Raw genomic sequence first — 21054 nt, 5'->3', positions numbered from 1 at the left:
CTAAATAAAAGAGACAAGCACTTGCAGAAATAGCAATACAGATAAGTAATAGACTGGAGTGGAGACGACGGAAAAACAGGTAATAAAAGAGATACTACACTGGAACAAAGACGAGACAAAACAGTTACAATTGATTTACGTTTACAATATTACAATAAACATAACAATTTAAAATAATGTCTATATGTCAGCGTTATGTCGCTTAGAGGTTGCCTTGGGTAAATTGGTGTTTCAAGTTCTTGGAGGAAGTCAAGTGTTATACAATTTGTTTGTATATATACATATATATATATATATATATCTATATATATGTGTGTACGTGTTTGTATATATATATTGAGAATAGCTATCGTAGATCGTAGGGGCTACATGTATATGTATATCGCACGTGTATGCGTGTATGCTGAATGTATATATATACAATTAGTTTTAGAAACTTATTTTAGCAAGTAGATAGTGCGGGAAACAGACAATTGTTTAATTTATGTACATCAATTAATATTAGCAGAGAACGAAGGAACATTCAAAGGAACGCACAGGGACACACCGCCACATCAGCCACGCTACTATCGCGGTTCTCTGCGTTCCCCGGGGCCCGGTTGCGCGCCGACTTCTGGCGCTCCAGCTCTGCCTCGATGCGCAGCGATTCCATTTCGTCCATCTCGCTGATGGACTCCTTGAGATCCTCGGCAAACTTGCAGCGGTCGTGCTCGTTGCGGGCATTGAAGGTGATCAGGATCTTACCGTCGACCTTCTGCGACAGCTGGATACAGAACGGATAGTTGGGCATGTCCAGCAGGGTCACCACCGTGCCGCAGAGCGGGAAGCTGTTGCGGAACGTGTACGTCACGGAGGTCTTCTTCTTGCTGAATATCTTGGTGATGACCAGCAGGTCGTTGAAGAGGAACACCTCGCGCTGGTGGACGCCCGGCCGCTCCTTCTTGTTCACGTCGGGTATCTCGTACAGGCGGCAATAGCAGACCAGCCGCCGGTGGGGCAGCGCCAGATTCGGCTTCTTGCCGACAATGGTGGCCTGCACCTTCATCACCTGGGTGACGTGGTCGCTGCCCGGCTTGAACTCGTCCGACTTGACGCGCTCATAGATGCCGCTCAGCATGTCCTTGTCAATGTCGTGGCAATCGTCGATGCCTCGCAGATTCTTGATGAAGTCCTCGACGCGCATGCGCCTTTCCGGCTTCAGATTGGGCGTGTGCAGATCCGTATTGAGCATAATGATGGCAAATGCCAGCACAAAGATCTGTAAACAAATATAAATCGGATTAGTAGGCGAACCTCCAAGGAGGGGAGGGGAGGGGAGACTCTACCGTATCGGATGATCTTAGGCGCCCCACAATGTCCGCATTGCACTCGCAGTAGCGCTGCGAGAAGATCTCCATCAGCCGCTCAATCTTCTGCGCCTCCCCGGGCATCCGGAAGTAGGCCTGGAACTTGCGCAGGGCCACGTCCACCTGGCGGCCGGACAGGTCCAGCTCCATGGCGAAGCAGCTGAGCACGGCCATGTTGAACTGGTTCTGCAGATTGCCCAGATACTCGCCGATCATCTGGCGGGAGAGGCCCTTGCGCGTGATCAGGAAACGAGCCACGCCCTGTGGCGTGTTCTCGAGGAAGCCCCTGCGGATGAGATAGGTGATGCCCTTCTCCGGCTTCTTGTTGAACAGATTGAGGCCCACGCGGTACTGCCGCTTGCGTATGGTCTCCGACATCTTGTAGTTCTGGGCCACGCCCGCGGCGGAGGCCGCTGCCTGCAGCTGCTGCTGCTCGTGCTGCTGCTGTTCGTGCTGCTCGTACTGCGCGGCGCTGGTGTGCGACGAGACGGCATGATCGTCCGTCGGCGGTACTCCGCCCGCCGCTGTGGCCGCTGCCACGGCCGCCTGCATCTGTGCGGCATAAGCTCCGGGCCCAGCAGCAGCTATGGCTGCTCCGGAGACCACAACGGCTCCACCTCCACCTCCGCTGGGCACCGAGACCGATACCGAGTCGGCCGAGTGCGTGGAGAACTGCTGGGAGCTGTTCAGGGCCGTGCCACGCTTCCACGTGTGGGGGGAGTTGCTGCGGTCCGATCCGAGGTCGCTGTTCATGTTCCGCTCCGCCGAGGTGACGCTCGAGTCTGAGCCGGAACTCTGGACGGAGGTCAGGCTGCCGTTCTCCGCCGTCTTGCAGAGCCCGTTGGTCCGCAGCAGCGACGGGGGCGGCGGTGTCTGGCGCTGCAGCAGCAGCAGCTGGCTCTGCTGCTGTGCCGTGATCGAAGAGGTGCGCTTGGGCACCTCCGGCGGAACCTTCTTGCAGCTGCCGCTGCCACTGCCGCTGCCGCTGCCCGTGCTGCCGCTGCAGCTGGGAGTGGGCGTGGTGCTGCCGCCCTTGGGGCGCATGTAGATCTGTGCCGCCGAGTAGTAGGGCGTGTGGGGGCTGTGCCCGCTGGCGTTCACCCACGAGGCGTTCAGCGAGACGTCCGCGGAGCTGGCGTAGCTCAGGTCGTGCGGGGAGCCGTGGTAGCTGGTGTAGTAGACGGCTCCCTGGGCATTGTAGTAATGCGGCTCGGCCGCGTGCAGCAGATTCACATGCGGATGGGAGGCCATTCCGCCAGCGGTGGCTGTGGATCCCGAAATGGAAACGGGAGAGGCGCCTGCAAAAAGACAGAGGAGTTGGATTAAGCAAAGGATCCACAAGCAGGGGGAGAGAGTGATTCCTTACCCGATTGACTACGTGGTATGGGACTGCAGTCCAGCTGTCGTCGCTCCCGCATCGACAGAGAGCGCGACTTTTGATTGCCAGAATGCCCAGAGTGTGCAATGGAGGAGGGGATCTGGCGTTTAATAGAGCTCTTAGTCCAGCTGCCACCTGCCTCCTGTACTGCTTTCAATCTCCTCCGTAGATACGTATCTATGCTTTGTCACAGAGCTAACAACTATGCTATGCTATTGATTGTTGATTGATTGAGGCAAAACAAACAGAGATCTAAACTGGAATTTTTAACAGCAGAATTTCCGTCTTTAAACGGAAGGGACATCGCCAAAATATCACCAAAGGGTCGTATCTATTCTATTAATCTGTTCCCGATTCCCTTTCAAGACACTCAATGCCTCCAAACGAGACTTATATCTTTGGGTAATCCCATAAAGAAGAGGCTCCCCAATCGTGTCCATGGTTTTCCCTTTGAGAGAGGCAATACTTACGCTGACTGTGCCCGTCCGCGCTTGAGGACATCTCCGCCATTGCGGATCGAGTTCTTCTTGTGCATTCCCTGGTGCTGGTGCTGCTGCTGCTGGTGGTGCTGCTGCATCTGCTGTAGCTGCTGCTGCTGTTGTGCCTGGGAACGGCTCAATGGCTGCTCTGGACGTCGTCGCCCAGTGCGTGGGCCAGAGGCAGCAGGCGTCTGTTTTTTTGTATGTATTGGCTGCTGCTGCTTCTGCTTCTGCTGATGTTGTTGTCCTCTTCGTCGCCCAGGAGAGGAGACATTGAGTGGCGTCCATGCTGCCTGCTGCTGCTGTCCGCGCCAGGGATTGGCTGGCGTTTGAGCTTGCTGTTGCTGCTGCTGTCGGCGCCCTGGATGTGCTGGTGTTGTTCTTGCTGGTGGTGGCTGCTGCTCTGGCAATGGCTGCAGAAGCGAGCTGCGCTTGCGACGCAACTCCTGCATGGCCACTCGGTGGGACAGAAGGCGGCCCCTTGCTGCCTTGAATGCCGGACATCCCTTGTAGGCGCTGATGTGGGCGCCCTGGCAATTGGCGCATTTAGGGGCGTCTGCCCTTGGCTTGGCACATGCCGTGGACGCGTGGGCACCCGCACACTTCATACAGACGAATGAACGCCTGCAGTAGGTGCGGGTGTGCCCGAATGCCTGACATCTGTGGCACTGGGCTGGGTCCACCGGCTTGGCCTGCCTCTCAACGGTCACCAACTGGTTGCCCAGCTGGGTTAATTGGAGGACATCGTGGTGGCTTTCATCCGGCTTGGGGGCTATCTCCAACTCGAACTGGTCGAGCGGCTGTCCATCGGATCTCCCTTTAATGGCTCTAATAAATATAACATAATAACCCAATTCGGCCATCTGATTTTTTATTAGTTGGGTGCTTGTGGAGTGGTGTAGATCTCGCACGACGATCCGTAGCCCACGGTCACTCTTGTGCTGGTGTGTGTAGTGGCCAGTCATCGCCTCGTTGCCGTCGCCATCGCCCAGGATTGCCATGATGGCATCCCTGGTAGCCATGTCGCGGGCCTGGATACGGACACCATTGCGGCTGATGAGCTTGGTGTGATAGCTACTGTTGCCCACCCTCGGGTCATTCTGCAGCTTGTCCAGAATGGGCATAATGTCGGGGACAGCTGGCAGAATGATGGGGGGGGAATAATTGTCGTTGGTTGGTGCTGTCGCTGCAGCATCCGAGTTTGTCTGGCATTGGGCATACTCAGGGCGGGCAGCTGGAGCAGCCCAACGCCGCCGCCGCTGCTGCTGCTGTGGGTTCCTGTGCCGCAGCTACTAGTTGCATTTGCAGGTGAGTGAGGTAGAGCTAGTGGAGCATTGGCTGGAGCAGGGGCAAAAAAACTATCATCCGCGCACTCAACGGGGCGGGATGTTAGTATGTGCTAATAGAACTAGTAATCGTACATTCATAGATCGCATTTGTAATTAATTGGTAGAGAAGATTAGATAAAAATGTGTGTGTGGGGGGGGGGGGGCGTTATGTCGCTTAGAGGTTGCCTTGGGTAAATTGGTGTTTCAAGTTCTTGGAGGAAGTCAAGTGTTATACAATTTGTTTGTATATATACATATATATATATATATATCTATATATATGTGTGTACGTGTTTGTATATATATATTGAGAATAGCTATCGTAGATCGTAGGGGCTACATGTATATGTATATCGTACGTGTATGCGTGTATGCTGAATGTATATATATACAATTAGTTTTAGAAACTTATTTTAGCAAGTAGATAGTGCGGGAAACAGACAATTGTTTAATTTATGTACATCAATTAATATTAGCAGAGAACGAAGGAACATTCAAAATTCACTATATACTCGTAAGCTGTGTGTGTGGTGTGTGTGTATGTTTGTTTGTTAGGTGTTGCAGAAAAAATGGCTTTCGGTTCGTTTCGATTCGGATTATACAGATATTTGACTCTATATGCTATATAGATTTAATATTTATCGCTTTGCTGAACAACGGAAATGTACAATACGTAGATGAGTAGATGACTTAGACCTCCGTCGACCGTGCGTTCTCATCGGAGCGTGAGGCCTTCCTCTCCCTTCCAGGGATTCGACCCGTGACCACGGCTCCTCCTCCTACTCCTGCTCCTCCGCCTCCCTGCTGCTGTAGCGCCTGCGCCTGAGCCTGCGCTTGGGCCTGGGCTTGCGCCTGGGCTTGCATTTGTGCCTGTTGCTGAAGCATTTGCTGCTGCTGCATCATGTAGGCGGCCTGCGACTGCTGCACAAAGTTGGCATGCGTGTACGCCTGCATTCCGGGCGCTGCATACACATTGTTGGGCGTGGCAATCGCCGCCGTTGGCGGCATGTTGAAACGCATCTTGGCAGCCGCCGCTGCATTGGCGGCAGCTGCAATGGCCGCCGCATTCTCCCGCGAGGCGCTGGACGTGGTGGTCGACTGGAAGGAGATGCTCATGCCGCTGTCCAGGGAGCCGACGCTGCCTCGTCGCTGGGGCTTCTCGTTGCCAACTGGAAGGAGACTCGGAATAAGACAAACGCTCTCACATATCAAAATTTGAGTCTGAGAACTCACATTGCTCGTGCATGTCCAGGAGACTGTTGCTGAGCGCACTGCGCTTCAGCTGCTGCGTGGAGTCGGCCGAGTTGCCAGCTGCCTGCTCGCCGGCTGCCTGGGAGCCGCCGCCGGGCTGGGAGCCATAGGGACAGGGACACACCTCCACATCAGCCACGCCACTATCGCGGTTCTCTGCGTTCCCCGGGGCCCGGTTGCGCGCCGACTTCTGGCGCTCCAGCTCTGCCTCGATGCGCAGCGATTCCATTTCGTCCATCTCGCTGATGGACTCCTTGAGATCCTCGGCAAACTTGCAGCGGTCGTGCTCGTTGCGGGCATTGAAGGTGATCAGGATCTTACCGTCGACCTTCTGCGACAGCTGGATACAGAACGGATAGTTGGGCATGTCCAGCAGGGTCACCACCGTGCCGCAGAGCGGGAAGCTGTTGCGGAACGTGTACGTCACGGACGTCTTCTTCTTGCTGAATATCTTGGTGATGACCAGCAGGTCGTTGAAGAGGAACACCTCGCGCTGGTGGACGCCCGGCCGCTCCTTCTTGTTCACGTCGGGTATCTCGTACAGGCGGCAATAGCAGACCAGCCGCCGGTGGGGCAGCGCCAGATTCGGCTTCTTGCCGACAATGGTGGCCTGCACCTTCATCACCTGGGTGACGTGGTCGCTGCCCGGCTTGAACTCGTCCGACTTGACGCGCTCATAGATGCCGCTCAGCATGTCCTTGTCAGTGTCGTGGCAATCGTCGATGCCTCGCAGATTCTTGATGAAGTCCTCGACGCGCATGCGCCTTTCCGGCTTCAGATTGGGCGTGTGCAGATCCGTATTGAGCATAATGATGGCAAATGCCAGCACAAAGATCTGTAAACAAATATAAATCGGATTAGTAGGCGAACCTCCAAGGAGGGGAGGGGAGGGGAGACTCTACCGTATCGGATGATCTTAGGCGCCCCACAATGTCCGCATTGCACTCGCAGTAGCGCTGCGAGAAGATCTCCATCAGCCGCTCAATCTTCTGCGCCTCCCCGGGCATCCGGAAGTAGGCCTGGAACTTGCGCAGGGCCACGTCCACCTGGCGGCCGGACAGGTCCAGCTCCATGGCGAAGCAGCTGAGCACGGCCATGTTGAACTGGTTCTGCAGATTGCCCAGATACTCGCCGATCATCTGGCGGGAGAGGCCCTTGCGCGTGATCAGGAAACGAGCCACGCCCTGTGGCGTGTTCTCGAGGAAGCCCCTGCGGATGAGATAGGTGATGCCCTTCTCCGGCTTCTTGTTGAACAGATTGAGGCCCACGCGGTACTGCCGCTTGCGTATGGTCTCCGACATCTTGTAGTTCTGGGCCACGCCCGCGGCGGAGGCCGCTGCCTGCAGCTGCTGCTGCTCGTGCTGCTGCTGTTCGTGCTGCTCGTACTGCGCGGCGCTGGTGTGCGACGAGACGGCATGATCGTCCGTCGGCGGTACTCCGCCCGCCGCTGTGGCCGCTGCCACGGCCGCCTGCATCTGTGCGGCATAAGCTCCGGGCCCAGCAGCAGCTATGGCTGCTCCGGAGACCACAACGGCTCCACCTCCACCTCCGCTGGGCACCGAGACCGATACCGAGTCGGCCGAGTGCGTGGAGAACTGCTGGGAGCTGTTCAGGGCCGTGCCACGCTTCCACGTGTGGGGGGAGTTGCTGCGGTCCGATCCGAGGTCGCTGTTCATGTTCCGCTCCGCCGAGGTGACGCTCGAGTCTGAGCCGGAACTCTGGACGGAGGTCAGGCTGCCGTTCTCCGCCGTCTTGCAGAGCCCGTTGGTCCGCAGCAGCGACGGGGCGGCGGTGTCTGGCGCTGCAGCAGCAGCAGCTGGCTCTGCTGCTGTGCCGTGATCGAAGACGTGCGCTTGGGCACCTCCGGCGGAACCTTCTTGCAGCTGCCGCTGCCACTGCCGCTGCCGCTGCCCGTGCTGCCGCTGCAGCTGGGGCGCATGTAGATCTGTGCCGCCGAGTAGTAGGGCGTGTGGGGGCTGTGCCCGCTGGCGTTCACCCACGAGGCGTTCAGCGAGACGTCCGCGGAGCTGGCGTAGCTCAGGTCGTGCGGGGAGCCGTGGTAGCTGGTGTAGTAGACGGCTCCCTGGGCATTGTAGTAATGCGGCTCGGCCGCGTGCAGCAGATTCACATGCGGATGGGAGGCCATTCCGCCAGCGGTGGCTGTGGATCCCGAAATGGAAACGGGAGAGGCGCCTGCAAAAAGACAGAGGAGTTGGATTAAGCAAAGGATCCACAAGCAGGGGGAGAGAGTGATTCCTTACCCGATTGACTACGTGGTATGGGACTGCAGTCCAGCTGTCGTCGCTCCCGCATCGACAGAGAGCGCGACTTTTGATTGCCAGAATGCCCAGAGTGTGCAATGGAGGAGGGGATCTGGCGTTTAATAGAGCTCTTAGTCCAGCTGCCACCTGCCTCCTGTACTGCTTTCAATCTCCTCCGTAGATACGTATCTATGCTTTGTCACAGAGCTAACAACTATGCTATGCTATTGATTGTTGATTGATTGAGGCAAAACAAAAAGAGATCTAAACTGGAATTTTTAACAGCAGAATTTCCGTCTTTAAACGGAAGGGACATCGCCAAAATATCACCAAAGGGTCGTATCTATTCTATTAATCTGTTCCCGATTCCCTTTCAAGACACTCAATGCCTCCAAACGAGACTTATATCTTTGGGTAATCCCATAAAGAAGAGGCTCCCCAATCGTGTCCATGGTTTTCCCTTTGAGAGAGGCAATACTTACGCTGACTGTGCCCGTCCGCGCTTGAGGACATCTCCGCCATTGCGGATCGAGTTCTTCTTGTGCATTCCCTGGTGCTGGTGCTGCTGCTGCTGGTGCTGCTGCATCTGCTGTAGCTGCTGCTGCTGTTGTGCCTGGGAACGGCTCAATGGCTGCTCTGGACGTCGTCGCCCAGTGCGTGGGCCAGAGGCAGCAGGCGTCTGTTTTTTTGTATGTATTGGCTGCTGCTGCTTCTGCTTCTGCTGATGTTGTTGTCCTCTTCGTCGCCCAGGAGAGGAGACATTGAGTGGCGTCCATGCTGCCTGCTGCTGCTGTCCGCGCCAGGGATTGGCTGGCGTTTGAGCTTGCTGTTGCTGCTGCTGTCGGCGCCCTGGATGTGCTGGTGTTGTTCTTGCTGGTGGTGGCTGCTGCTCTGGCAATGGCTGCAGAAGCGAGCTGCGCTTGCGACGCAACTCCTGCATGGCCACTCGGTGTGACAGAAGGCGGCCCCTTGCTGCCTTGAATGCCGGACATCCCTTGTAGGCGCTGATGTGGGCGCCCTGGCAATTGGCGCATTTAGGGGCGTCTGCCCTTGGCTTGGCACATGCCGTGGACGCGTGGGCACCCGCACACTTCATACAGACGAATGAACGCCTGCAGTAGGTGCGGGTGTGCCCGAATGCCTGACATCTGTGGCACTGGGCTGGGTCCACCGGCTTGGCCTGCCTCTCAACGGTCACCAACTGGTTGCCCAGCTGGGTTAATTGGAGGACATCGTGGTGGCTTTCATCCGGCTTGGGGGCTATCTCCAACTCGAACTGGTCGAGCGGCTGTCCATCGGATCTCCCTTTAATGGCTCTAATAAATATAACATAATAACCCAATTCGGCCATCTGATTTTTTATTAGTTGGGTGCTTGTGGAGTGGTGTAGATCTCGCACGACGATCCGTAGCCCACGGTCACTCTTGTGCTGGTGTGTGTAGTGGCCAGTCATCGCCTCGTTGCCGTCGCCATCGCCCAGGATTGCCATGATGGCATCCCTGGTAGCCATGTCGCGGGCCTGGATACGGACACCATTGCGGCTGATGAGCTTGGTGTGATAGCTACTGTTGCCCACCCTCGGGTCATTCTGCAGCTTGTCCAGAATGGGCATAATGTCGGGGACAGCTGGCAGAATGATGGGGGGGGAATAATTGTCGTTGGTTGGTGCTGTCGCTGCAGCATCCGAGTTTGTCTGGCATTGGGCATACTCAGGGCGGGCAGCTGGAGCAGCCCAACGCCGCCGCCGCTGCTGCTGCTGTGGGTTCCTGTGCCGCAGCTACTAGTTGCATTTGCAGGTGAGTGAGGTAGAGCTAGTGGAGCATTGGCTGGAGCAGGGGCAAAAAAACTATCATCCGCGCACTCAACGGGGCGGGATGTTAGTATGTGCTAATAGAACTAGTAATCGTACATTCATAGATCGCATTTGTAATTAATTGGTAGAGAAGATTAGATAAAAATGTGTGTGTGGGGGGGGGGGCGTTATGTCGCTTAGAGGTTGCCTTGGGTAAATTGGTGTTTCAAGTTCTTGGAGGAAGTCAAGTGTTATACAATTTGTTTGTATATATACATATATATATATATATATCTATATATATGTGTGTACGTGTTTGTATATATATATTGAGAATAGCTATCGTAGATCGTAGGGGCTACATGTATATGTATATCGTACGTGTATGCGTGTATGCTGAATGTATATATATACAATTAGTTTTAGAAACTTATTTTAGCAAGTAGATAGTGCGGGAAACAGACAATTGTTTAATTTATGTACATCAATTAATATTAGCAGAGAACGAAGGAACATTCAAAATTCACTATATACTCGTAAGCTGTGTGTGTGGTGTGTGTGTATGTTTGTTTGTTAGGTGTTGCAGAAAAAATGGCTTTCGGTTCGTTTCGATTCGGATTATACAGATATTTGACTCTATATGCTATATAGATTTAATATTTATCGCTTTGCTGAACAACGGAAATGTACAATACGTAGATGAGTAGATGACTTAGACCTCCGTCGACCGTGCGTTCTCATCGGAGCGTGAGGCCTTCCTCTCCCTTCCAGGGATTCGACCCGTGACCACGGCTCCTCCTCCTACTCCTGCTCCTCCGCCTCCCTGCTGCTGTAGCGCCTGCGCCTGAGCCTGCGCTTGGGCCTGGGCTTGCGCCTGGGCTTGCATTTGTGCCTGTTGCTGAAGCATTTGCTGCTGCTGCATCATGTAGGCGGCCTGCGACTGCTGCACAAAGTTGGCATGCGTGTACGCCTGCATTCCGGGCGCTGCATACACATTGTTGGGCGTGGCAATCGCCGCCGTTGGCGGCATGTTGAAACGCATCTTGGCAGCCGCCGCTGCATTGGCGGCAGCTGCAATGGCCGCCGCATTCTCCCGCGAGGCGCTGGACGTGGTGGTCGACTGGAAGGAGATGCTCATGCCGCTGTCCAGGGAGCCGACGCTGCCTCGTCGCTGGGGCTTCTCGTTGCCAACTGGAAGGAGACTCGGAATAAGACAAACGCTCTCACATATCAAAATTTGAGTCTGAGAACTCACATTGCTCGTGCATGTCCAGGAGACTGTTGCTGAGCGCACTGCGCTTCAGCTGCTGCGTGGAGTCGGCCGAGTTGCCAGCTGCCTGCTCGCCGGCTGCCTGGGAGCCGCCGCCGGGCTGGGAGCCATAGGGACAGGGACACACCTCCACATCAGCCACGCTACTATCGCGGTTCTCTGCGTTCCCCGGGGCCCGGTTGCGCGCCGACTTCTGGCGCTCCAGCTCTGCCTCGATGCGCAGCGATTCCATTTCGTCCATCTCGCTGATGGACTCCTTGAGATCCTCGGCAAACTTGCAGCGGTCGTGCTCGTTGCGGGCATTGAAGGTGATCAGGATCTTACCGTCGACCTTCTGCGACAGCTGGATACAGAACGGATAGTTGGGCATGTCCAGCAGGGTCACCACCGTGCCGCAGAGCGGGAAGCTGTTGCGGAACGTGTACGTCACGGAGGTCTTCTTCTTGCTGAATATCTTGGTGATGACCAGCAGGTCGTTGAAGAGGAACACCTCGCGCTGGTGGACGCCCGGCCGCTCCTTCTTGTTCACGTCGGGTATCTCGTACAGGCGGCAATAGCAGACCAGCCGCCGGTGGGGCAGCGCCAGATTCGGCTTCTTGCCGACAATGGTGGCCTGCACCTTCATCACCTGGGTGACGTGGTCGCTGCCCGGCTTGAACTCGTCCGACTTGACGCGCTCATAGATGCCGCTCAGCATGTCCTTGTCAATGTCGTGGCAATCGTCGATGCCTCGCAGATTCTTGATGAAGTCCTCGACGCGCATGCGCCTTTCCGGCTTCAGATTGGGCGTGTGCAGATCCGTATTGAGCATAATGATGGCAAATGCCAGCACAAAGATCTGTAAACAAATATAAATCGGATTAGTAGGCGAACCTCCAAGGAGGGGAGGGGAGGGGAGACTCTACCGTATCGGATGATCTTAGGCGCCCCACAATGTCCGCATTGCACTCGCAGTAGCGCTGCGAGAAGATCTCCATCAGCCGCTCAATCTTCTGCGCCTCCCCGGGCATCCGGAAGTAGGCCTGGAACTTGCGCAGGGCCACGTCCACCTGGCGGCCGGACAGGTCCAGCTCCATGGCGAAGCAGCTGAGCACGGCCATGTTGAACTGGTTCTGCAGATTGCCCAGATACTCGCCGATCATCTGGCGGGAGAGGCCCTTGCGCGTGATCAGGAAACGAGCCACGCCCTGTGGCGTGTTCTCGAGGAAGCCCCTGCGGATGAGATAGGTGATGCCCTTCTCCGGCTTCTTGTTGAACAGATTGAGGCCCACGCGGTACTGCCGCTTGCGTATGGTCTCCGACATCTTGTAGTTCTGGGCCACGCCCGCGGCGGAGGCCGCTGCCTGCAGCTGCTGCTGCTCGTGCTGCTGCTGTTCGTGCTGCTCGTACTGCGCGGCGCTGGTGTGCGACGAGACGGCATGATCGTCCGTCGGCGGTACTCCGCCCGCCGCTGTGGCCGCTGCCACGGCCGCCTGCATCTGTGCGGCATAAGCTCCGGGCCCAGCAGCAGCTATGGCTGCTCCGGAGACCACAACGGCTCCACCTCCACCTCCGCTGGGCACCGAGACCGATACCGAGTCGGCCGAGTGCGTGGAGAACTGCTGGGAGCTGTTCAGGGCCGTGCCACGCTTCCACGTGTGGGGGGAGTTGCTGCGGTCCGATCCGAGGTCGCTGTTCATGTTCCGCTCCGCCGAGGTGACGCTCGAGTCTGAGCCGGAACTCTGGACGGAGGTCAGGCTGCCGTTCTCCGCCGTCTTGCAGAGCCCGTTGGTCCGCAGCAGCGTTGGCTCTGCTGCTGTGCCGTGATCGAAGAGGTGCGCTTGGGCACCTCCGGCGGAACCTTCTTGCAGCTGCCGCTGCCACTGCCGCTGCCGCTGCCCGTGCTGCCGCTGCAGCTGGGAGTGGGCGTGGTGCTGCCGCCCTTGGGGCGCATGTAGATCTGTGCCGCCGAGTAGTAGGGCGTGTGGGGGCTGTGCCCGCTGGCGTTCACCCACGAGGCGTTCAGCGAGACGTCCGCGGAGCTGGCGTAGCTCAGGTCGTGCGGGGAGCCGTGGTAGCTGGTGTAGTAGACGGCTCCCTGGGCATTGTAGTAATGCGGCTCGGCCGCGTGCAGCAGATTCACATGCGGATGGGAGGCCATTCCGCCAGCGGTGGCTGTGGATCCCGAAATGGAAACGGGAGAGGCGCCTGCAAAAAGACAGAGGAGTTGGATTAAGCAAAGGATCCACAAGCAGGGGGAGAGAGTGATTCCTTACCCGATTGACTACGTGGTATGGGACTGCAGTCCAGCTGTCGTCGCTCCCGCATCGACAGAGAGCGCGACTTTTGATTGCCAGAATGCCCAGAGTGTGCAATGGAGGAGGGGATCTGGCGTTTAATAGAGCTCTTAGTCCAGCTGCCACCTGCCTCCTGTACTGCTTTCAATCTCCTCCGTAGATACGTATCTATGCTTTGTCACAGAGCTAACAACTATGCTATGCTATTGATTGTTGATTGATTGAGGCAAAACAAACAGAGATCTAAACTGGAATTTTTAACAGCAGAATTTCCGTCTTTAAACGGAAGGGACATCGCCAAAATATCACCAAAGGGTCGTATCTATTCTATTAATCTGTTCCCGATTCCCTTTCAAGACACTCAATGCCTCCAAACGAGACTTATATCTTTGGGTAATCCCATAAAGAAGAGGCTCCCCAATCGTGTCCATGGTTTTCCCTTTGAGAGAGGCAATACTTACGCTGACTGTGCCCGTCCGCGCTTGAGGACATCTCCGCCATTGCGGATCGAGTTCTTCTTGTGCATTCCCTGGTGCTGGTGCTGCTGCTGCTGGTGCTGCTGCATCTGCTGTAGCTGCTGCTGCTGTTGTGCCTGGGAACGGCTCAATGGCTGCTCTGGACGTCGTCGCCCAGTGCGTGGGCCAGAGGCAGCAGGCGTCTGTTTTTTTGTATGTATTGGCTGCTGCTGCTTCTGCTTCTGCTGATGTTGTTGTCCTCTTCGTCGCCCAGGAGAGGAGACATTGAGTGGCGTCCATGCTGCCTGCTGCTGCTGTCCGCGCCAGGGATTGGCTGGCGTTTGAGCTTGCTGTTGCTGCTGCTGTCGGCGCCCTGGATGTGCTGGTGTTGTTCTTGCTGGTGGTGGCTGCTGCTCTGGCAATGGCCGCAGAAGCGAGCTGCGCTTGCGACGCAACTCCTGCATGGCCACTCGGTGGGACAGAAGGCGGCCCCTTGCTGCCTTGAATGCCGGACATCCCTTGTAGGCGCTGATGTGGGCGCCCTGGCAATTGGCGCATTTAGGGGCGTCTGCCCTTGGCTTGGCACATGCCGTGGACGCGTGGGCACCCGCACACTTCATACAGACGAATGAACGCCTGCAGTAGGTGCGGGTGTGCCCGAATGCCTGACATCTGTGGCACTGGGCTGGGTCCACCGGCTTGGCCTGCCTCTCAACGGTCACCAACTGGTTGCCCAGCTGGGTTAATTGGAGGACATCGTGGTGGCTTTCATCCGGCTTGGGGGCTATCTCCAACTCGAACTGGTCGAGCGGCTGTCCATCGGATCTCCCTTTAATGGCTCTAATAAATATAACATAATAACCCAATTCGGCCATCTGATTTTTTATTAGTTGGGTGCTTGTGGAGTGGTGTAGATCTCGCACGACGATCCGTAGCCCACGGTCACTCTTGTGCTGGTGTGTGTAGTGGCCAGTCATCGCCTCGTTGCCGTCGCCATCGCCCAGGATTGCCATGATGGCATCCCTGGTAGCCATGTCGCGGGCCTGGATACGGACACCATTGCGGCTGATGAGCTTGGTGTGATAGCTACTGTTGCCCACCCTCGGGTCATTCTGCAGCTTGTCCAGAATGGGCATAATGTCGGGGACAGCTGGCAGAATGATGGGGGGGGGGAATAATTGTCGTTGGTTGGTGCTGTCGCTGCAGCATCCGAGTTTGTCTGGCATTGGGCATACTCAGGGCGGGCAGCTGGAGCAGCCCAACGCCGCCGCCGCTGCTGCTGCTGTGGGTTCCTGTGCCGCAGCTACTAGTTGCATTTGCAGGTGAGTGAGGTAGAGCTAGTGGAGCATTGGCTGGAGCAGGGGCAAAAAAACTATCATCCGCGCACTCAACGGGGCGGGATGTTAGTATGTGCTAATAGAACTAGTAATCGTACATTCATAGATCGCATTTGTAATTAATTGGTAGAGAAGATTAGATAAAAATGTGTGTGTGGGGGGGGGGGGGCGTTATGTCGCTTAGAGGTTGCCTTGGGTAAATTGGTGTTTCAAGTTCTTGGAGGAAGTCAAGTGTTATACAATTTGTTTGTATATATACATATATATATATATATATCTATATATATGTGTGTACGTGTTTGTATATATATATTGAGAATAGCTATCGTAGATCGTAGGGGCTACATGTATATGTATATCGTACGTGTATGCGTGTATGCTGAATGTATATATATACAATTAGTTTTAGAAACTTATTTTAGCAAGTAGATAGTGCGGGAAACAGACAATTGTTTAATTTATGTACATCAATTAATATTAGCAGAGAACGAAGGAACATTCAAAATTCACTATATACTCGTAAGCTGTGTGTGTGGTGTGTGTGTATGTTTGTTTGTTAGGTGTTGCAGAAAAAATGGCTTTCGGTTCGTTTCGATTCGGATTATACAGATATTTGACTCTATATGCTATATAGATTTAATATTTATCGCTTTGCTGAACAACGGAAATGTACAATACGTAGATGAGTAGATGACTTAGACCTCCGTCGACCGTGCGTTCTCATCGGAGCGTGAGGCCTTCCTCTCCCTTCCAGGGATTCGACCCGTGACCACGGCTCCTCCTCCTACTCCTGCTCCTCCGCCTCCCTGCTGCTGTAGCGCCTGCGCCTGAGCCTGCGCTTGGGCCTGGGCTTGCGCCTGGGCTTGCATTTGTGCCTGTTGCTGAAGCATTTGCTGCTGCTGCATCATGTAGGCGGCCTGCGACTGCTGCACAAAGTTGGCATGCGTGTACGCCTGCATTCCGGGCGCTGCATACACATTGTTGGGCGTGGCAATCGCCGCCGTTGGCGGCATGTTGAAACGCATCTTGGCAGCCGCCGCTGCATTGGCGGCAGCTGCAATGGCCGCCGCATTCTCCCGCGAGGCGCTGGACGTGGTGGTCGACTGGAAGGAGATGCTCATGCCGCTGTCCAGGGAGCCGACGCTGCCTCGTCGCTGGGGCTTCTCGTTGCCAACTGGAAGGAGACTCGGAATAAGACAAACGCTCTCACATATCAAAACTTGAGTCTGAGAACTCACATTGCTCGTGCATGTCCAGGAGACTGTTGCTGAGCGCACTGCGCTTCAGCTGCTGCGTGGAGTCGGCCGAGTTGCCAGCTGCCTGCTCGCCGGCTGCCTGGGAGCCGCCGCCGGGCTGGGAGCCATAGGGACAGGGACACACCTCCACATCGGCCACGCCACTATCGCGGTTCTCTGCGTTCCCCGGGGCCCGGTTGCGCGCCGACTTCTGGCGCTCCAGCTCTGCCTCGATGCGCAGCGATTCCATTTCGTCCATCTCGCTGATGGACTCCTTGAGATCCTCGGCAAACTTGCAGCGGTCGTGCTCGTTGCGGGCATTGAAGGTGATCAGGATCTTACCGTCGACCTTCTGCGACAGCTGGATGCAGAACGGATAGTTGGGCATGTCCAGCAGGGTCACCACCGTGCCGCAGAGCGGGAAGCTGTTGCGGAACGTGTACGTCACGGAGGTCTTCTTCTTGCTGAATATCTTGGTGATGACCAGCAGGTCGTTGAAGAGGAACACCTCGCGCTGGTGGACGCCCGGCCGCTCCTTCTTGTTCACGTCGGGTATCTCGTACAGGCGGCAATAGCAGACCAGCCGCCGGTGGGGCAGCGCCAGATTCGGCTTCTTGCCGACAATGGTGGCCTGCACCTTCATCACCTGGGTGACGTGGTCGCTGCCCGGCTTGAACTCGTCCGACTTGACGCGCTCATAGATGCCGCTCAGCATGTCCTTGTCAATGTCGTGGCAATCGTCGATGCCTCGCAGATTCTTGATGAAGTCCTCGACGCGCATGCGCCTTTCCGGCTTCAGATTGGGCGTGTGCAGATCCGTATTGAGCATAATGATGGCAAATGCCAGCACAAAGATCTGTAAACAAATATAAATCGGATTAGTAGGCGAACCTCCAAGGAGGGGAGGGGAGGGGAGACTCTACCGTATCGGATGATCTTAGGCGCCCCACAATGTCCGCATTGCACTCGCAGTAGCGCTGCGAGAAGATCTCCATCAGCCGCTCAATCTTCTGCGCCTCCCCGGGCATCCGGAAGTAGGCCTGGAACTTGCGCAGGGCCACGTCCACCTGGCGGCCGGACAGGTCCAGCTCCATGGCGAAGCAGCTGAGCACGGCCATGTTGAACTGGTTCTGCAGATTGCCCAGAAACTCGCCGATCATCTGGCGGGAGAGGCCCTTGCGCGTGATCAGGAAACGAGCCACGCCCTGTGGCGTGTTCTCGAGGAAGCCCCTGCGGATGAGATAGGTGATGCCCTTCTCCGGCTTCTTGTTGAACAGATTGAGGCCCACGCGGTACTGCCGCTTGCGTATGGTCTCCGACATCTTGTAGTTCTGGGCCACGCCCGCGGCGGAGGCCGCTGCCTGCAGCTGCTGCTGCTCGTGCTGCTGCTGTTCGTGCTGCTCGTACTGCGCGGCGCTGGTGTGCGACGAGACGGCATGATCGTCCGTCGGCGGTACTCCGCCCGCCGCTGTGGCCGCTGCCACGGCCGCCTGCATCTGTGCGGCATAAGCTCCGGGCCCAGCAGCAGCTATGGCTGCTCCGGAGACCACAACGGCTCCACCTCCACCTCCGCTGGGCAGCGAGACTGATACCGAGTCGGCCGAGTGCGTGGAGAACTGCTGGGAGCTGTTCAGGGCCGTGCCACGCTTCCACGTGTGGGGGGAGTTGCTGCGGTCCGATCCGAGGTCGCTGTTCATGTTCCGCTCCGCCGAGGTGACGCTCGAGTCTGAGCCGGAACTCTGGACGGAGGTCAGGCTGCCGTTCTCCGCCGTCTTGCAGAGCCCGTTGGTCCGCAGCAGCGACGGGGGCGGCGGTGTCTGGCGCTGCAGCAGCAGCAGCTGGCTCTGCTGCTGTGCCGTGATCGAAGAGGTGCGCTTGGGCACCTCCGGCGGAACCTTCTTGCAGCTGCCGCTGCCGCTGCCCGTGCTGCCGCTGCAGCTGGGAGTGGGCGTGGTGCTGCCGCCCTTGGGGCGCATGTAGATCTGTGCCGCCGAGTAGTAGGGCGTGTGGGGGCTGTGCCCGCTGGCGTTCACCCACGAGGCGTTCAGCGAGACGTCCGCGGAGCTGGCGTAGCTCAGGTCGTGCGGGGAGCCGTGGTAGCTGGTGTAGTAGACGGCTCCCTGGGCATTGTAGTAATGCGGCTCGGCCGCGTGCAGCAGATTCACATGCGGATGGGAGGCCATTCCGCCAGCGGTGGCTGTGGATCCCGAAATGGAAACGGGAGAGGCGCCTGCAAAAAGACAGAGGAGTTGGATTAAGCAAAGGATCCACAAGCAGGGGGAGAGAGTGATTCCTTACCCGATTGACTACGTGGTATGGGACTGCAGTCCAGCTGTCGTCGCTCCCGCATCGACAGAGAGCGCGACTTTTGATTGCCAGAATGCCCAGAGTGTGCAATGGAGGAGGGGATCTGGCGTTTAATAGAGCTCTTAGTCCAGCTGCCACCTGCCTCCTGTACTGCTTTCAATCTCCTCCGTAGATACGTATCTATGCTTTGTCACAGAGCTAACAACTATGCTATGCTATTGATTGTTGATTGATTGAGGCAAAACAAAAAGAGATCTAAACTGGAATTTTTAACAGCAGAATTTCCGTCTTTAAACGGAAGGGACATCGCCAAAATATCACCAAAGGGTCGTATCTATTCTATTAATCTGTTCCCGATTCCCTTTCAAGACACTCAATGCCTCCAAACGAGACTTATATCTTTGGGTAATCCCATAAAGAAGAGGCTCCCCAATCGTGTCCATGGTTTTCCCTTTGAGAGAGGCAATACTTACGCTGACTGTGCCCGTCCGCGCTTGGGGACATCTCCGCCATTGCGGATCGAGTTCTTCTTGTGCATTCCCTGGTACTGGTGCTGCTGCTGCTGGTGCTGCTGCATCTGCTGTAGCTGCTGCTGCTGTTGTGCCTGGGAACGGCTCAATGGCTGCTCTGGACGTCGTCGCCCAGTGCGTGGGCCAGAGGCAGCAGGCGTCTGTTTTTTTGTATGTATTGGCTGCTGCTGCTTCTGCTTCTGCTGATGTTGTTGTCCTCTTCGTCGCCCAGGAGAGGAGACATTGAGTGGCGTCCATGCTGCCTGCTGCTGCTGTCCGCGCCAGGGATTGGCTGGCGTTTGAGCTTGCTGTTGCTGCTGCTGTCGGCGCCCTGGATGTGCTGGTGTTGTTCTTGCTGGTGGTGGCTGCTGCTCTGGCAATGGCTGCAGAAGCGAGCTGCGCTTGCGACGCAACTCCTGCATGGCCACTCGGTGGGACAGAAGGCCACACTCCAACACACACATACACGTATCGATGCACCGTATGCCGATGCTTCGTGTGGAGAGAGCCGGAAACAGCAAGGAACGAGAGAAGGCGCAAAGAGAGAGCGGGTAACGACCTCGTACCAGCGACAGTACGAGAGGGCACTCGAGCAGCCTCTACACGAACAGCAGCCAACACAAGATTCGTGCTCGAGTGCCCGTTCGGGAGCGAGTTCGAACTCGAACCACAGCCATGGCACAAACCCCGCTCGATCGGCCACAGCAGCGGTTCCAAATGCAATGCACACAGCCAATACCACAACCACAAATACAATGATGACATACATCAGCACACAAACAGCGACATCAAACACAAAAACGACAACTACAATTACGTCGGCAGCCAGACGATGCCTGTTAACAGCAATGTTAACAGGCGGACCCCCCCCACCACCGCCGCCAGAGGAACATCAGCAGCAGCAAACACATCAACAACAACAACAACATCAGCCAATAGCAACAAACACAGCCAATACCGATGATATCCCATCCACCTCTGCTGCAGCGGCCCGTTCGCCACTGAAGCGCGTCCGCGCCGAGGTGGATGACGATGACGATGATGACAGTGATGACTCGGATGCTGCAGCGACAGCACCAACCAACGACAATTATTCCCCCCCCCCATCATTCTGCCAGCTGTCCCCGACATTATGCCCATTCTGGACAAGCTGCAGAATGACCCGAGGGTGGGCAACAGTAGCTATCACACCAAGCTCATCAGCCGCAATGGTGTCCGTATCCAGGCCCGCGACATGGCTACCAGGGATGCCATCATGGCAATCCTGGGCGATGGCGACGGCAACGAGGCGATGACTGGCCACTACACACACCAGCACAAGAGTGACCGTGGGCTACGGATCGTCGTGCGAGATCTACACCACTCCACAAGCACCCAACTAATAAAAAATCAGATGGCCGAATTGGGTTATTATGTTATATTTATTAGAGCCATTAAAGGGAGATCCGATGGACAGCCGCTCGACCAGTTCGAGTTGGAGATAGCCCCCAAGCCGGATGAAAGCCACCACGATGTCCTCCAATTAACCCAACTGGGCAACCAGTTGGTGACCGTTGAGAGGCAGGCCAAGCCGGTGGACCCAGCCCAGTGCCACAGATGTCAGGCATTCGGGCACACCCGCACCTACTGCAGGCGTTCATTCGTCTGTATGAAGTGTGCGGGTGCCCACGCGTCCACGGCATGTGCCAAGCCAAGGGCAGACGCCCCTAAATGCGCCAATTGCCAGGGCGCCCACATCAGCGCCTACAAGGGATGTCCGGCATTCAAGGCAGCAAGGGGCCGCCTTCTGTCCCACCGAGTGGCCATGCAGGAGTTGCGTCGCAAGCGCAG

At 56.3% G+C, this 21054-nt stretch overlaps 4 protein-coding genes across 4 annotated transcripts; all 4 read right to left on the bottom strand.

Moving 5' to 3' along the window:
* Window positions 1-523: 523 nt before the first annotated feature.
* On the bottom strand, window positions 524-2914 carry LOC113567213 (IQ motif and SEC7 domain-containing protein 2-like). The gene is made up of 3 exons (XM_026994391.1): window positions 2713-2914; window positions 1326-2644; window positions 524-1258 (listed from the first exon to the last, which is right to left on the bottom strand). Exons 1-3 carry the CDS (start codon window positions 2762-2764, stop codon window positions 524-526), a joined length of 2106 nt encoding a protein of 701 aa, XP_026850192.1. The 5' UTR covers window positions 2765-2914.
* A 2224-nt stretch (window positions 2915-5138) lies between these two features.
* On the bottom strand, window positions 5139-8590 carry LOC113567212 (IQ motif and SEC7 domain-containing protein 3-like). Its single transcript, XM_026994390.1, is given in 6 exon segments — window positions 5139-5700; window positions 5765-6617; window positions 6685-7568; window positions 7571-7975; window positions 8044-8237; window positions 8526-8590. Coding segments are annotated over 6 exon segments (2880 nt in total). The 3' UTR covers window positions 5139-5221.
* Window positions 8591-10464: 1874 nt separating this feature from the next.
* Window positions 10465-13907, bottom strand: LOC113567211 (IQ motif and SEC7 domain-containing protein 3-like). The gene is given in 6 exon segments (XM_026994389.1): window positions 10465-11026; window positions 11091-11943; window positions 12011-12894; window positions 12897-13292; window positions 13361-13554; window positions 13843-13907. Coding segments are annotated over 6 exon segments (2871 nt in total). The 3' UTR covers window positions 10465-10547.
* A 1878-nt stretch (window positions 13908-15785) lies between these two features.
* Window positions 15786-19253, bottom strand: LOC113567210 (IQ motif and SEC7 domain-containing protein 3-like). The gene is made up of 5 exons (XM_026994388.1): window positions 19189-19253; window positions 18707-18900; window positions 17332-18638; window positions 16412-17264; window positions 15786-16347 (listed from the first exon to the last, which is right to left on the bottom strand). Exons 1-5 carry the CDS (start codon window positions 19251-19253, stop codon window positions 15869-15871), a joined length of 2898 nt encoding a protein of 965 aa, XP_026850189.1. The 3' UTR covers window positions 15786-15868.
* Between the last annotated feature and the right edge of the window lie 1801 nt (window positions 19254-21054).

The sequence above is a fragment of the Drosophila persimilis genome, unplaced genomic scaffold (assembly GCF_003286085.1).
Source record: "Drosophila persimilis strain 14011-0111.01,24,50 unplaced genomic scaffold, DperRS2 tig00002470-arrow-arrow-pilon, whole genome shotgun sequence".
In the NCBI taxonomy this organism is placed as follows: domain Eukaryota; kingdom Metazoa; phylum Arthropoda; class Insecta; order Diptera; family Drosophilidae; genus Drosophila; species Drosophila persimilis.
This window is presented reverse-complemented; position numbering and strand designations above follow the sequence as displayed.

Excerpts from the sequence above, each read along its gene's own strand:
- LOC113567210 (XM_026994388.1), bottom strand. The coding sequence starts at position 19,253 with ATGCACAAGAAGAACTCGATCCGCAATGGCGGAGATGTCCCCAAGCGC. Across the intron at positions 18,901-19,188 it reads CGCGGACGGGCACAGTCAGC|CATAGATACGTATCTACGGA; the intron begins GTAAGTATTGCC and ends TCTGTGACAAAG. Across the intron at positions 18,639-18,706 it reads CATACCACGTAGTCAATCGG|GCGCCTCTCCCGTTTCCATT; the intron begins GTAAGGAATCAC and ends GTCTTTTTGCAG.
- LOC113567213 (XM_026994391.1), bottom strand. The coding sequence starts at position 2,764 with ATGCGGGAGCGACGACAGCTGGACTGCAGTCCCATACCACGTAGTCAA. Across the intron at positions 2,645-2,712 it reads CATACCACGTAGTCAATCGG|GCGCCTCTCCCGTTTCCATT; the intron begins GTAAGGAATCAC and ends GTCTTTTTGCAG. Across the intron at positions 1,259-1,325 it reads GCCTAAGATCATCCGATACG|ATCTTTGTGCTGGCATTTGC; the intron begins GTAGAGTCTCCC and ends ATTTGTTTACAG.